Here is a 15,341-nt window from a genome sequence, read left to right as displayed (position 1 = left end):
GGCTTTGTAGAGGGGTGCTAGTCCTGGAGGATGAACCGGGAGACTTGGACCAAGAAGGGCATTCCAGACACAGAGAACAGTGCTCACCATGCACACACGTCTTCGTTACCCACAGAGGGCCTACTATAAGAGGTGAGGCACAATCATAGGCATAGATCTCAGAAGCATACTCCCAAGATTAGTTATCCCTTATTTCAGGCAGATAAGGTGGGGCCACTAAGGTCCAGAAAGGTGGCAGGTGTTATCCAAGGTAAACAGCTGACCACGGGTCAAGTGAAGTTAATAGGCAGTCCCTGCTGATAAGGCAGTGTTCTTTGTGATACACTGCTCGAATGCGCTTCCTCCTGGGGGAGAAGGGCAACAGCCCCAGGCAGGAGGCTCTTCCGGAGCTAACAGAAGCACTTTTCTTAACTCATCCATCAAAATTAGATAAGAAAACCAAAGGGAACGTGTGTAAGTCAAGCAGAAGCAAGTCTCTAACTTCAACTGCACACAAAGCAAATATACTTCATAAGGGATTCTGACTTGTGTTTGAGGCTAGTACATTTCGCACAGCTGAGGCTGCTGAAACCAAAGAAAATAAGGAAAACAAGTTCTGTGGCCAAGATATTTACCTTACTGAGCAACAGTATTTTCCCCCAATCCCTTAAAACTCTCATAGTCATCATGATGCTTCATGAATGCAGTAGCTTTTGCTGTCACAGCATAGACCAGAGACCGCTCCAGATGCAAAGAATGTTTTGAGATTCATTGCTTTCATCCATTGGAAAACATTAACAGCAAGCAATTTTCTTCCTAAGAAGATATTCTAGGGCCAGGCACAGTGGCTCATGCCTATAATCCCAACAGTTTGGGAGGCCGAGGCAGGAGGATCGCTTGAACCCAGGAGCTCAAGACCAGTCTGGGAAACATGACAAAACTTCATCTCCACAAAAAATACAAACATTAACCGAGCGTGGTGGCATGCGCCTGTAGTCCCAGCTATTCACAGGAGTTGATTAATTGAGCCTGGGAGGTTGAGGCTGCAGTGAGCCATGATTGTGCCTCTGCACTCCAGCCTGGGCAACAGAGCGAGACCAGATCCTGTCTAAAAAAAAAAAAAAAGAAAAGAAAAGAAAAGAAAAAGATATTCTAGATTTGGCCAATCCTTTAACTAATTTTCCAAATTTTTAATCTAAGAAGAGCATATTAGGTGGAGCCTATTCAACTAACACGGCATCTGCATTACTCTTGCTATCCCCTCTGGCCAGCCTGGCAAAATCATCCCGCACCATTTATCAGTGAATGTGTCTTCTGCTAGGATTTGGACATCTCAGAGGAAAGCTGAAAAAGTGAAACCCCTATATATCTTTTCTCTGAATCCAGTATTTTTCTACTTCTCGATCTTCAACAACTGTTTAAAGGACAAAATAATTGGAGAAAATGGAATTGAATCTTTTCTCAAGCAACAGCTACAGAATACATTTATTAACTGGGTGCGTCAACATGTTAATTTGATAATTCATCTCCTACTATTCTCCCACAGATAAATGGAAATTATGTCTCTGCCTGCCCACCTTCTATTCCCCACCCACTCACCTAAGGGAAGAGAAGTTTGCTAATCTAGTTAGTCAGAACTCAGTGTGTTCATTGGACCCTGTTCTGCTAGTGGGCAGATTACTGTGCCTTAAACATGGGTGCCTTCCTGAGCCCCACCTCCAGTGGGAAACTAGTTAGTCCAGGGCAGCTGTGTGTGCCCCCAAAGCATGCCTGGACCTTATAAGCCTGAGCCATCTGCTTGAGGGAAGTCTCCTGGGATATTTTTATTAGAGTGGCATGATGATCCCCATTTGCTATTGTTCTTTGTGTACATGTCTCCATAATGACAGATGAAGATGTGATGTTTGTAGGTCCTTGCTCCTCGTTCCCTCCTAATGCCATCCAAACCTAGCTCTGACCTTTCCCACAGTGTTTCTCAATGTGCGGTCCGCCTACATCAGAATCACCGGGGAGGTACTTAAAATGCAGATTCCTGTGCCTCCCTCCAGATCTACAAACTCACAATCTTTGAGGTTGATACCTGAGAACATGCATTTTAATAAGCTCCCCCTGGGAGATTTTTATGCAGATGACCTTTTGAGTTTACTGGAGGCCTTTTGTAAAGCCCCAGTGAAAGTTTCCAGCGAGTCGCATCTCTGCCTTAACAAATTAAAAGAGGCTACACTTGGGCCAGAACTTTAAACTGAAAACAGCCGCCCCTCTGACCCCCACCCCTAACAACGGACTGAAGGGGTTGGCACTGACAGTTAGCCAGAGGCCTCCAAAAGTCAGGTAGGCATGGAAGATCCAGAGTCAGGGCTTTCAGATCCAGCTGCTCCTCCTTTGCTAAAGTCGGGAACTAGGGGTTTATTTTATTAAAGATGGCACTTTGTTTACTTTAAGCATTTCTTCTTCTTCTACAGATTTCATCTTGGACAGATATATCTCCATTGACGAGACATTCTTTTTCATTCACTCCCCCTGATAACATCCCCTCTTCCTTTCTTAGCTCAGAAATAAAACACAAGGGCCAGGAGCGGTGGCTCACACCTGTATTCCCAGTACTTTGGGAGCCTGAGGTGGATGGATCACAAGGTCAGGAGTTTGAGACCAGCCTGGCCAGCATGGTGAAACCCTATCTTTACTAAAAAAAATACAAAAGTTAACCAGACATACTGGTGTGCACCTGTAATCCCAGCTACTCGGGAGGCTGAGGCAGCAGAATTGCTTGAACCGGGAGGCAGAGGTTGCAGTGAGCCGAGATTGTGCCACTGCACTTCAGCCTGGGCAACAGAGCAAGACTCCACCTCAAAAAAAAAAAAAAAAAGAAAGAAAGAAAGAAAGAAAGAAAGAAAAGAAATAAAACACAAGAATTATTCAATTTTAACCATTTATTAACCATCTCATTAACAGACATTAGCTTTTGTAAACAACTGAAAATCCTCCATAAACTTCTGCTCCTAAAAATTAATTAAGTATTGATTTTTCACCCTTTCTAGTTAGGATTTATGGCCGGGCTTCAATAAACTCTCTTGTAAGCAAAATAAGTGAGGGCAGTAACTTCTAGCTAACTTCCAGCTTAACTAATTATGTTCTCTGTCTCTCTAATTCCCCTTGTAATTTTAGCCAAATAAAGCAAATTAGGCCTAGACAAAGGAAAACAGACTCTAGGAAAAAATATTTTGTGAAATGTTTTTTAATTATTTAACTTAAAGGGATCTAATTTATTTTCATTTCATTTTGTATCCCAAAAGCTTGACTGGTATTTCTGCCAACCCATAAGTAGAATCTGGCAAAGGAAACCCTTAAAATTTTGGAACTTGAGAATCACTTCGATGATCTTCTGCATGTTTACAGAACGATCAACTCCATGCTGTGTGGTTATATAGTACCATTATTTTTGAAAGGCTCACGGGCAGAATTTTGTGCTTATTGTTTTCATCTCGGGGGGTGTGTGTGTGTGTGTGTGTGTGTGTGTGTGTGTGTATAGCAGTAAATACAACAGATACTATTGTATTGTTGTAAAGTTATATTCTGAATATCCAGAGCATGGGTTCTTATTCTTAGGTTATTCTTACAAATGGATAGATGGGTAGACAACTAGGTAAAGAGGTAGAGATGGACGGATAGATGGATAGGTGGATAGAAAGGTAGGTAGGTAGATAGATGATAGATAGATAGACGATAGACAGAAAAACAGGCTTTAAACCATATTTTATTTTTCTTTTTAAAAACAGCCACCGTTGCTTAGATTAATTTTATACTGCAAGGCATGCTTCCTGGAGGCATATGGTTTGGGGGATGCCATGAAAAGCTGAATCTGGAGACTTCCCTTAGAACAGAGCACTGTATTTATGATTTAACTATTTCTTGTTAGCAGCAGACAGTGTACCGTGGACTGCAGAACTCTGCCATGTATCACGGTCTTTCATATTGAAAACAAAAACAAAAACAAAAACAAATAGTACCTAATTAAACTGAGCTTGATGTTCTGCATACTCTACGCAAACACCATATCCTCTGGAATTTCATTTAAAAATGCATGGCCCCAGCCATGCCTCCAGGACCACAATGCACAAGTCTAGAGGTGCCACGCCCATTGCTGTCTCACGCCATGCTGTCCTAAGCCCTATGCCTCTGCTCCCGGGCTCCCCCGGCCTAGGAAGCTTTCCCCACCCATCTGTCTGCCCCCTGTTAGAGAACACACAACTCTCTTGCACCCTAACTATTTACCAGTGTGGGGGGTGTTTTACTGTGGCTTAATATCCCAAGGCCCAGCACAGTGCCAGCCATAAAGCAGGTGTTCAACAAATACCCTCTGGATTGAGAAATGGATACATCAACGATGCACATACCAAATGCCGGCCTTGCTGTACAAGCTTGAGCACAGATTTGAGGGAAGCGTATTTCTTAATGTTAAAAAAGCAGCATAAGAGGATGGGGGTGGAATTCGCATTAGTATCTTCAGAGCTTTTTTTTTTTCCTTGCCCATGATGACTCACTTCTGCTAACTGAAGTTTTTAGGTAACAGTGACTGTAATATTCTGCTAGTTTTGTAGGCTTTCATTGTCAAGATGCGTTCTAAATGAGGCATAAGCCACAAAAGCAACCATAAAGCTTTGCATTACATACAGAGGGATAGGGAGCATTGGTTAGTAAAGGATTCTGATTAAGAACCATTTAGTGTCATCTCTGGTGACTCCCATCTGCTGATCTTCTAGTAACCCGGAAGTACATCAAAGCACAGAACCTCATCTGGCTAAAATGGCCCCGCATTAAAAACCATTGTGAGGTCGGGAACTTTACATCATTCTTCTGGAGGACAAAAATCCTTCTAGTGAGCTTCAACAACAAATTTTCTATTATTGCTCATCAAGCTGAATAATAATTATACTTCCAGTTATCCACCTTCACAACGAGTTGGTTAGATCCTTAAGGGCAGAGACTATAACCTCAGGGCCCAGAACAATTCCTGGCACCTTGTAGGCACTCAAAAATACCTGGTTAATAACCATTCTATACTACTCTATGCACAGTACAAGCTCACAGAACTGGGAGGGACCTTAGAAATAATTTTGATACAATCTCTTCCATTTCAGGATCAGAACAAGGAGAGCCAGAGAAGCAAAGTAAAGTACCCAGGTTTATAAGATCAGACTATGGAGGATGCCTTTAAAAAAAAAAGTGTGTCCACGCACAGTGGCTCACATCTGTAATCGCAGCACCTTGGGAGGCTAGGGAGGGTGGATCTCCTGAGGTCAGGAGTTCAAAACCAGCCTGGCCAACATAGCGAAATTCTGTCTCTACTAAAAATACAAAAATTAGTCAGGCGTGGGGACAGGTTCCTGTAATCCCAGCTACTTGGGAGGCTGAGGCAGGAGAATCACTTGAACCTGGGAGGCAGAGGTTGCAGTGAGCTGAGATTGTGCCACTGAATTCCAGCCTGGGCGACAGAGGAAGACTCTGTCTTTAAAAAAAAAAAAAAAAGAAAGAAAAGAAAAAGATTTTTTCTCCTCTCAGTCTGTAGTTTCTGGGAAAAATCCAAGAGGGATCTAAAAATGACCATTTCATGCCTCAATAGCTTCTTCTAAGCAAACAGGCCTTTTATAAGTTATGGAACATTAACATGAAATACATATAGAATGGAATTTGGTAGCTTGTGTTATGTAAATTTATTTTTGTGAGTGAAGTCCATAGTTCTCAAATTCAATTCATAAAATTAACACCTCTTATTTTCTTCTGGAGCCTTTAAGGGCTTTTGAAAATCACAGTTAAGAGGTCCAGATTCTTATCATTCACGTAAAATCAAACTACAAAACTAAAATTTCAGTATTTTAATTAAGTCTGCCTAAGTCCATCAAATTAATTTGCAGCAGCAAAATAAGATAAAATCATGAGAAGCACAGGGACGAATTCAACATCCCATCACTCATGATTAATTCAACCAGCTTTTATGTCCATGTCTGGGTGATAAATACTAAAATTCCTATGTTTGTCTCATTGCTTTATATGAGAAATGAGACTTTCTTTTACCCTTAAACTAACTAACCTCCTAAAGATCTAGAAATATATTCTTTCCTATGGAGGAAAAGTGCTTTGCTGCCAGAGAGGCTGGGGAGGAGAACAAGGATGTCAAGAGTGGGCTTGAGGGAGATTTTAAAAATCCAGGATCCGGCGTACAGCACCAGCTCCACTGTGCAGCTTCCTGAGTGAGCCGCTCTGCAGCTCCCAGGCAGTCTGAGCTCCTAATTTGCTAGCACCTCTCAGTTGAGGGCTAAATTTCCCTTGGGCCTTGATTTCCTTTTCTGTCTCTCTTTCCCCCTGGGATCAGGCAACTTGAGAGAACGGAACCTCTTGATTAACATGTCAAGAGCCATAGACTCTCCTTAATGGACAGTCTCTTTGCCTGCTCGGGGCACTGGCTCAGCCTGGACCTGGGCAGGAGCTGCCACAATGTGTTAAGTCACTAATAAAGGCCTGTGCTCAGTAATGATTTAAAGTGCTCTGAGATAGAGGGCCTTTGGATTCATTAACTCCTCAGCACACTGCCTGCAAAGCCTCCTCTGCTCTCTTGCCTAGCACGTCCCTGGCTGCCAAGCATCTGCGGCAGAAGAGTGGAAAGGCAAGTTCCTCCAAATACAAAATGGTGCTTGAACCTCTAGATGATGGTTTTGTTTTGTGACATACTCGACTGCCTACTCATGGGGACCAATCTGTCATTTCAAATGGTTTTCCAAAGCAATTTTCTAAAGTGGATCTTTAAAACACTTTGGGATGAATCATTTAAACATTTCAGGTTGGTGACACTCTTGGAGGAAGGAACATGCCCTAGCAAATGGAACGCATCTTATCTGCCTCCAAGTGAGTGGATGAGTTTAAGCAACAACGCCTCTGAACACACTTCCCCATCAAGTCCTCATCAGGAGTTGCTGAGAACCTCCCCACCTCCTTCTTTTGAAAGAGGCAATCAGGATCTTTTGCATTCTTCTCTAACTCGTTTGAGCCTGAAACACAACCTGGGCGGTGCTGATATATCTCAGGAATCTCCAGGCTTCTTCATCCAGGGACTGAGCAGGGCCTGCCCAAGGCTGGAGATCTATATGCCACCGTGGACCCTGCAAGAGACAGAAAATATAGGTTGTGTGTAAGGAAGTAGGAACTGGGTGGGAGGAGAAGGACACAGTATCAGAGAGGAAGCAAGGCTGCTTTAGCTGTCGGCAAAACACACACATGTGCATACAGGCAGCAGGGGGCTCTTTGGGAGCTGCTGCCATTAAGGCCACATCAGTCACAGGGAGACAAATGAGGCCTGCGACAGCCCAGCTCCCAGGTTAAGCAGGAGAATGCAAAGGCCCCGGGGACTGTCTGACTCTGCATTTATGATCAAAGGCAAACTCCATTTGACCCCATTGGGCTCTCCCTTAGCTGCAGTTTATTTTATTTGAGGCTGTGCTCCACTAGGAAGAGAAACTCCCTTAACAATGACAGTCTCCCAAAGCTTAGAGCTTCAAAAATATGTGCCTCTCTAAACAAAGCACCATAATGCTGCGGACTCGTCTTTGTTCTGGGCATTTGTTTATCTTCCTCAGTGCAGGAAGATGGGACCACGGCCCTTGGCTGCTGGGACCCTGCACAGGCAGAGCGAGGACCCCAGAACTGCCAACACCAGGGCTGGGGAGGGTGGCTTTCTAGCACTGTGAGGCAGCCACCACCTGTTAGCAGAGGTTTCGAGGTGCTCCCATGAACAGAGTGGTTAAGGATGACCTGCTCAGCCCCCTTTTGCAGCAAGGATGGGTGGATGAAGGGTTGGGGGAATGCAGTGGTCTGGAGGAAGCAAAAATGGGAGCCCCTCCAGTAAAAAGGGGGGCACTAGTCAGGAAATCCTTATTAGAGCTCAGAACTCCCTACCTACATTTGTCAGCACCAGGAGATGTCCAGGAGGTTTGCTGCAATTCCCAGGGGTGGGGAGGGCTCGTGCATGCTGGGGAAGGGCTGGGGAACGGGAGAGCTCCAGGAGCTGGTGGGGTCAATGTCTAGCGCCAGGAAAGGCTTTGGGTGTCATAGCATAGGGTTCCTGCAGTGTAGTGAGAATGGGCCCCTAAACCCTTTTTTTTGAGACGGAGTCTCGCTCTGTCACCCAGGCTGGAGTGCAGTGGCGTGATCTCAGCTCACTGCAAGCTCCGTCCCCTGGGTTCACGCCATTCTCCTGCCTCAGGCTCCCGAGTAGCTGGGACTACAGGTGCCTGCCACCACACCCGGCTAATTTTTTATATTTTTAGTAGAGACAGGGTTTCACCATGTCAGCCAGGATGGTCTCGATCTCCTGACCTCGTGATCCACCTGCTTCGGCCTCCCAAAGTGCTGGGATTACAGGCGTGAGCCACCGTGCCCAGCCCCCTAAACCCCTTTTTACGGTGAGGAAGTAGGCAGGGGAGGGTTCTGGGAGCAAGATATGTGCAGTCTTAGGAGGCCATGCTCAGTTTAATGCTCTGCTGATGCTGTCTCGAAATTCTTAGTAATTTTATTATTTTTTTATTACTGCTCCTTGCAGAGCAGGGCTAACTCACAGGCAGCGTGCCTAGAGTCAGTCAAAATTCTTAATAATTTTTGAACAAGAGGCCCTGCATTTCATTTTATACTGGGCCCACGAATCATGTTGCCAGTCTCCCCTGAGGGGCACCTTCTGGAAGAACAGCCTTCTCTTACAGCTCTTCTTGTTCTGTACAGGCTGAGCAGGCAGAGACTCTAGTAAGAAAGCTGGAGAACGTTCGTCATACATCTTCCCAGTTAATGCCTCCCACACCCTTATTTCTTTTCTCCTTCTCTGAATTTGATGTTGATTACCATTTGGTCAAACAATATTTATTGAGCTTTAGCCACTCTGTGCCAGGCACTGGTAAATACACATATACACAGTGTTCTCCAGTCAGGTACTGTGGTAGGAACTGTCTGCACCCAAAAAAGAAACATCTAGACAGGCCAGCCATGAGATGCTTTAGTACAAATGTGGTTTGTTGCCCCTAGATGGGGTGGCCTAGGTGACTCGGGGTTACACAGAAAACATGGAAGTCGTGGGGAACAAGGTTAGTCTGTGTGAAGCAGACAGTCTGGGTTTGGGGAAGAGGAATCCATTCTCACATGGGGGTCTGAGATCAATGCGAGCACTTTGGAGTGATCAAGGGTTATTCAGTTTAGGCATTATTAGACACACACCACTGAAGGATCCCTGTAGAGCCCACAGTCTCACATCCTCACAGCCTGTACCACCCTTGTAGGGGCTGAGCACCACACAGTCCCTCTAGAGTGAAGGAGGCCTCCCTGGTTTCCCACAGGCTGCCTCTTTTTTCAGGAGCCCACAGAGCAGGGCCAGCTGCATGGGCATGCAACCTGTGCAGGCTCTCCCAAGAAGCACTCATGGTCAGGTGGGGGAGACAGACATAGACGAAATAACTTCTATAGTAAAATGCTAAAATATTCAGGAGAGTCGTTCTCTTTAGGAAATTATTCGATTCTGAAATCATAAATTATCAACACATTTAAACACAAATGCTTCCAGTCCTGCTTGGTCACACTGACAGACTGAGTGCTTCCCAGGTTACTGCAGCAGCTAGCACAGCAACATGATGTCCCAAGAGCACTCAGCTAGGCCCGGGGTTTAAAACCTCCCAGGTCACTGTCATGGACCACTCACAAGGGCCCCCAGCATCTGGCCCAGGAGTCCCTGGATGAAAATGATGGAGTTCACATGTTATGGTTTTCCTCAAAATGAGGAGTTGGCAAATCTTTTCTATAACGGGTCAAATAGCCAATGTTTTAGACTTTGCAGGCCACACAGTTTCTGTTGCAACTCCTTGCCTCCTGCTGTAGCTCAAGAGCGGCCACAGACAGTAAGTAAACAAATGGTTATGGCTGTCTTCCAATAAAGCTCCATTTACACAAACAGGCAGCAGGCTGGATTGGGCCTGCAAGCTGTAGTTTGCCGACTCCTGCTCCAGCTGATTCTAATTCAGAGGTAGGCTGGCCTAGAAGAGGAGGTTTACTGAAATAATGCAAGGGAGGCAGGCTATGATGTTGTTGGGGCTCAGAACATGATTCCCCAAAGTCTGGTGCTTTGGCATGGTATGAACTTTAAAGTGTTGTAAGACTTTCTCCTTAGCTCAGGTAAAATGGGGTCTTTGTCACATGACCATGAGAGATTGGGCTCACAGACACTTTGAAGGGTGAGAAAAATGGAATTTACTGGGCAAAAAGGAAGAAAAGGGAAACAGGGACTCTCAGCAAAGCAAAAGTTCTGCTAGCTGGCTTCCTGCCTCACAGATTGAATCTCAGGTTCCACCCCAGAACAACAGAGGCCAGGCTCCTCCCCACTGCAAATGATGCAAACTTCCCCAGGGGCTCTGGCCCAGTGTACATTCCTCCCATTGCACAGGCTGGTCAGAGTTTCTCCGGGGTCCCCTGTATACTTGGCTGTCTCAAAAGGACATTGGATGGGCCTCAAAGGCGAGTTCTCTCTGATCTTCTGTGGCCCTCCTGTCTCTCACTCCTCTTTCTTCCCCAGAGTGGGTTCTAGAAACCAGAATTCCTCTTCTGTAAGGCAGGTGAGAGAAACTGGAGACCCTCTTCCCCAAAGCAAGCCATGAAATCTACAAAGGTCACTCTCTCCCTTCTCCCCGAATACCTTTGTTCCAGAGGGATCTTGCCCCATACCCAGGAGGAAGAAATGCTACACAGAGAGACCAAGAGGAAGCTGACCAGACAGGCCTTGCTGGGGTTCCCCCCTCAGCCTATTGCCATTAGATCACACCCTTTTGTCCAATCACACTTCTATGTAGCTGTCCATCTTCATGGAACCTAAGCATTAAAACAGATCATTTTCCCTGCATCGCTGGGTCTTCATTTCTGAAGGCTTCCATGTCATGTAAAACTTTGATTAAATAAATTGGTTATGCTTTTCTCTCATTGACCTGTCTTTTGTTAAAGGAGTGTTAGTCATATGCTTACGATGAGTGAGGAAAGGTATTATACCTATTCCCTATGATGTCTAGATTATAACTAATGTTGTCATCTGGGTGACTTGGGCAACCAGTCAGGGTCCCAGCAGGATCCAGTGGGCTCATTCAAACGGGCTAATTCGAGAGAAGTTAACAAAAAGACTATTTACAAAGGTGCGGGCAGGGCTTAAGGAAACCAATAAGGAATAAATAATGCAATACCTGTGTCTAGTAACACCAGAGAGCCCTTACAAGCCTAAGGGAACTAGATGGAGAAGTCTGTAGTAGAGGAATACAGCCAATCCTATTACATACTCCACCCTAACTGTCTGCCCCACCCACCGATCTCCTGCCTCCTGTTGACCAAACTCAAAGGAAAGGCAGGGAAGAGTGAAGCTGTGCTTGATCCCTGCACGTCAGCCTCCTGGGGTGGAGCAGAGTGGAGGTTGGGCCAGCAGGGGCAAATGGAAGGTTTCTTGTTCCAGCATTCTTTGGAAACAGGCAGTGAGACTTGATCAAGGAGTCATTCATTCATTCAGTGGGCATTTGTGCCACATGCCAGGCTCTGTGTTACAATTTAATATAGGCCACAGCTGTGTAAACCAATAAATGCCAAAAAGGTTATAGGGGCTCTCACAGAGATCTCTACGGGGAACACTGGGAGCACAAAAAGGCGCAGCGCCTGAGTATTACTCCAAAATAAATGCCTGAAAATACAAAGGCAGAGCGTGGGAGGCAGTCTCCACTGCTAGAAGCCCAAAAGCACATCAAAGGTCTTTCCAGCATTATTAAAGAGACACCTTAAACACAGTAGTAGCATTTAACCTGGGCTAACACACAAAAGTAACTTCACAGATCAATAATTTAGAATCCATATGGTAAATCAATATGGTGAAACCATAGAATTATCTTAAGGGTCCTCAAATAGTATTCTTCTTGCCACCTAATATTTGTCATTTCCAACTGAGTGTTGACCACAAAGGAGCTAAGCACAGCAGTTGGAACAGTGAATAATGTTAAGTTGAGGAGTCTCAGATGGGCATATAATAGAAACACCGCAAATAGATGCCCTCAGAAGTGCTCTGGCTTAATGCTTTGGTTGAGCTGTTTAAAAAACATTTCACATAAAGCAATGTTCTTATTGGAATCAGTCTGACAGCAGTTTGTGATTATTTCCCCATGGAAACCACTAGCTTTTATCATCTCTTTCAATTATCATTGTCTTAATTCTCTAGTGTACAAATCAACATTTGTCCTTCCCAAATTCCCACAAAGAGAATTCTCTGAGCACCTTAAAACATCAATGGCAGGTTAAATAGAAAAGGACAAAAATCCTTTTTCCCTTTTTAAAAGCTTTTTTTAATCAATGTGATTTTACTCCAAACAATTCCCTAAATGCCAGGGTACATTAAATGCCTGTCATCCACATGCTTCAAATATCAAGTGGCCATAACAATGCCACCCCCATTGCTCCCAGGAGGTGGGAACGTGGATTCCCAATCCTGCCTGCCACCTGTACTTCCTCTTCAGACAGGTAAAGGAGCAGTTTAAGCAGAGGTGGCTGGAAATACCATCATTTTGGATTGGTCTGTTTGTCTGTCCCCAGCAGGCCTGAGCTGAAATGTCAAATGGAGTATTACAATGAGTTGCCACACAGAAGCAGCTTTGTTCCCCAGCTCCTGCAGGAATGGGGACCCCCTCTATTTCTAACCACCAGGGCATTCATACGAAGAGGCCTGCCCCACCTCAGATAAGCATTTCTCAGGGCAGGCGTGGTCCTGATTTCCAAGGTAAGGAAGGAGCCTCCTTTCAGTTTTGCAAAGGCCTTATCTGGCACCTTGTCCAGAAGATGTGCATTGAAAAGTGAGCAGGCTTCTTCTAATGAGACGCAAATGTTTTCATTACTAGAAAAAAATTCCAAAAATTCAGATTAAGGACAGCAGAAGATTCCATACACAACTAGCTCATGTTACTTAGTGGCTATTTTGCAGATATCTGAGATTCTACTTTCCGAAGGGTAAAAAGTGATCACTGAGTCACTCAGTGCATGGAGATAATGGATTTGACTCAAAAAGACTGCAACAAGCACAGCCATGAGGCTTTGGGATATTTTTACCATTTGTGATCTCAGCATAAAGTTTCGTTTCTTGAAAAAAAGAAAATGATTCTCTCAAGCCATGAAGCTGAATTCCAAGATTTTACTCCTAAAAGATAATGCCAAAAAAAAGCAATCTTTTAAAATACTCCTTTGCTTACCAGCTTACACTTGTGCACATAATAGAAATATATTAATTCAAGACCATGAGCCTCAAGCAAAACTTGTAGCATTTAAAAATTTTACAGGGACAAAAAGCAGGCCCACTCATGACCTAGAAAAGAGAGCTATCGATTCGGTATTGTGCAAAAGCTTTCTTTGTTTTAAAATTTGGAACAGCAGCTTCCTCCTTCACAGACCATATCCTCACACCCATGAATGACCTTAGGCAGCCATGCAGAAATCACCAAAAAACAGTGCCACCATCACTTTTACAAGCATGTTTCTACATTTTTTGTATAAAATAAACCACAAGGATGCTTCTAATGCTCCATTCCTCTGTGTTTCAAGGCCACAATCCTTTGGAGGATGAAATTATATGATGACTAATGTCAATGATCAGTTTCTTTATCACGATAGATAACGGATAGAGTGTTTGGGATATTTTTTATAAAGTTTCAATACTCCCAAATGCATGTTCCTACCCCTAGTGAGCTCCTGAAGGGTTTCAAAACCAGCAGTTCTCTGCTGGGAAAGATGGCTAACCATCAATTCTGTGCATCACAGTTGTGTGCGTGGAAACGAACAAGGAACTAAGTTGTGAGTCCTTGACTCCAACTCAACAATAAAGTGAGTGTGTGTTGATGCGTTGATGATGGAGAAGCCTAAGCTTTCTGGGAGAAACAAATCCAAAACAAGTAAAATAGATTTATTTAGCAATTTTGCTGCAATTTTGTGCTAATTAAGAGCATCTGTTAGTGGGCAGGAAACAATGACTGAAGGAAATTGTTTATTCCTTTTTAGAGGGGGTGGGGGTGGGAGTAGTTGGGGGAGGGAGAGGCACAAAATGGTATCTGGACAGAACATGACTCCAGCCCTGGCTGAGGCTGTGAGCACTGCTGTTACGTTTCTGTAACGCCCTCAGTGTGTGCCCAGCGCTTCTGAAGGCTGCGGGGGGAGTGCCAGGTACAGCTCACGTGCCTTCCCCTCAGCAGTCTCCTGTAAGTGGACTGTTTCTCAGACCCGGCCCTGCTTCAGAAAGAGCAAGAATCAGTTATACATTGTGCAGTGATGTTTAAAATTCAGGTAACCCATGCAAAAACTTCATTTAAAAACAAAGGATCTCAGTTTCCGTTCTGGGTAACCATACTCCCACCCCGCGCCTCCCACGGAATGCAGCAGCAAAACCTGGACAGAATGCACAGAGCGGTTATTTGAGGAATCTGAAAAGTAAACAGTAGCGGGCAGATTGGAGAAGAAGACCAGAATTCAAAGTACCTCGAAACTAGGAGCCAGGTCGTCATTGCTTTTCCTTCTGGTATCCTGCCCGCCCCTACTCTAGGCTGCCTGGCACCGGTAGTGGGCACTGGCGCAGCCAGGAAGCACCAGGAGCAGCCCTGCAGTTCAGGCTCCAGGAGGCAGGGCGTCTCCTGATCCTCAGGGAGAGTAGAGGAAATCCCCACTTTTCCTCCTTTTTTTTTCCTTTCCCCATTCTTGCATTCCCTCCCAAGTAATCCCACTAAGATTGTAGAAGCCACAGTGGGGGCCTGAAGGCACCCAGAACTCTGTGAAAACGGAAATTTCCTCTCCCATCTCGGGCAGTGGCCTCCACAGAGTGGGGTGAATCCTCATTGACTATTTCTGTCGCTCTCTTCCCGCAGCTTGGCCTTGGACTCAGGCACAGTCACAGGAAGTGTGCAGCAGAGCATAGGCAAAGCAGGGGTAAAAGCTCAGATTTTCTGGCCATAGATTGAAAAACCTCAGGGAACTGGATAATACTGGGGAAACTGGGGAGAAGGAGTAGCTTGGGAAGGCGGCCCCATTAAAGAGTTTGTAAAGCACCTGGGCTCACTCTAGAACTGTACATGTGTGGATCTGATCCTGGCTGGTACAGCAAAGACTTTGAGAGCTGAGCTAAGAGATGGACCTCTGGAGCTAACCGACAGACCTCTGCCCAAGCCCCAGACCGGCTACTAGGTGGGATATACATAGGACAGAGGTGAAACCCCTACAAAGGCTTTGAAAACAGAGCTGACATGGAAATTACAACCCACAGGAGGTTGGTGGGAACTTGAGGC

General features: G+C 45.0%; 2 protein-coding genes across 2 annotated transcripts in view; one reads left to right on the top strand and one right to left on the bottom strand.

The window, feature by feature from the left end:
- The window catches only part of GTF3C6 (general transcription factor IIIC subunit 6), a 1,097,326-nt gene that overhangs the window by 414,561 nt on the left and 667,424 nt on the right, over positions 1–15,341 (top strand). The window lies entirely within an intron of this gene.
- Positions 1–15,341, bottom strand: part of METTL24 (methyltransferase like 24) — a 113,924-nt gene that overhangs the window by 71,398 nt on the left and 27,185 nt on the right. Inside the window, exon 2 of the mRNA XM_050789118.1 lies at positions 7,035–7,133. Within this exon, the coding sequence (XP_050645075.1) occupies positions 7,035–7,133 (99 nt within the window). The remainder of the gene's footprint in view (positions 1–7,034; positions 7,134–15,341) is intronic.

The sequence above is a fragment of the Macaca thibetana genome, chromosome 4 (assembly GCF_024542745.1).
Source record: "Macaca thibetana thibetana isolate TM-01 chromosome 4, ASM2454274v1, whole genome shotgun sequence".
In the NCBI taxonomy this organism is placed as follows: domain Eukaryota; kingdom Metazoa; phylum Chordata; class Mammalia; order Primates; family Cercopithecidae; genus Macaca; species Macaca thibetana.
The sequence above is the reverse complement of the archived record's forward strand: the minus strand, read 5'-3'. Positions and strand labels throughout refer to the sequence as shown.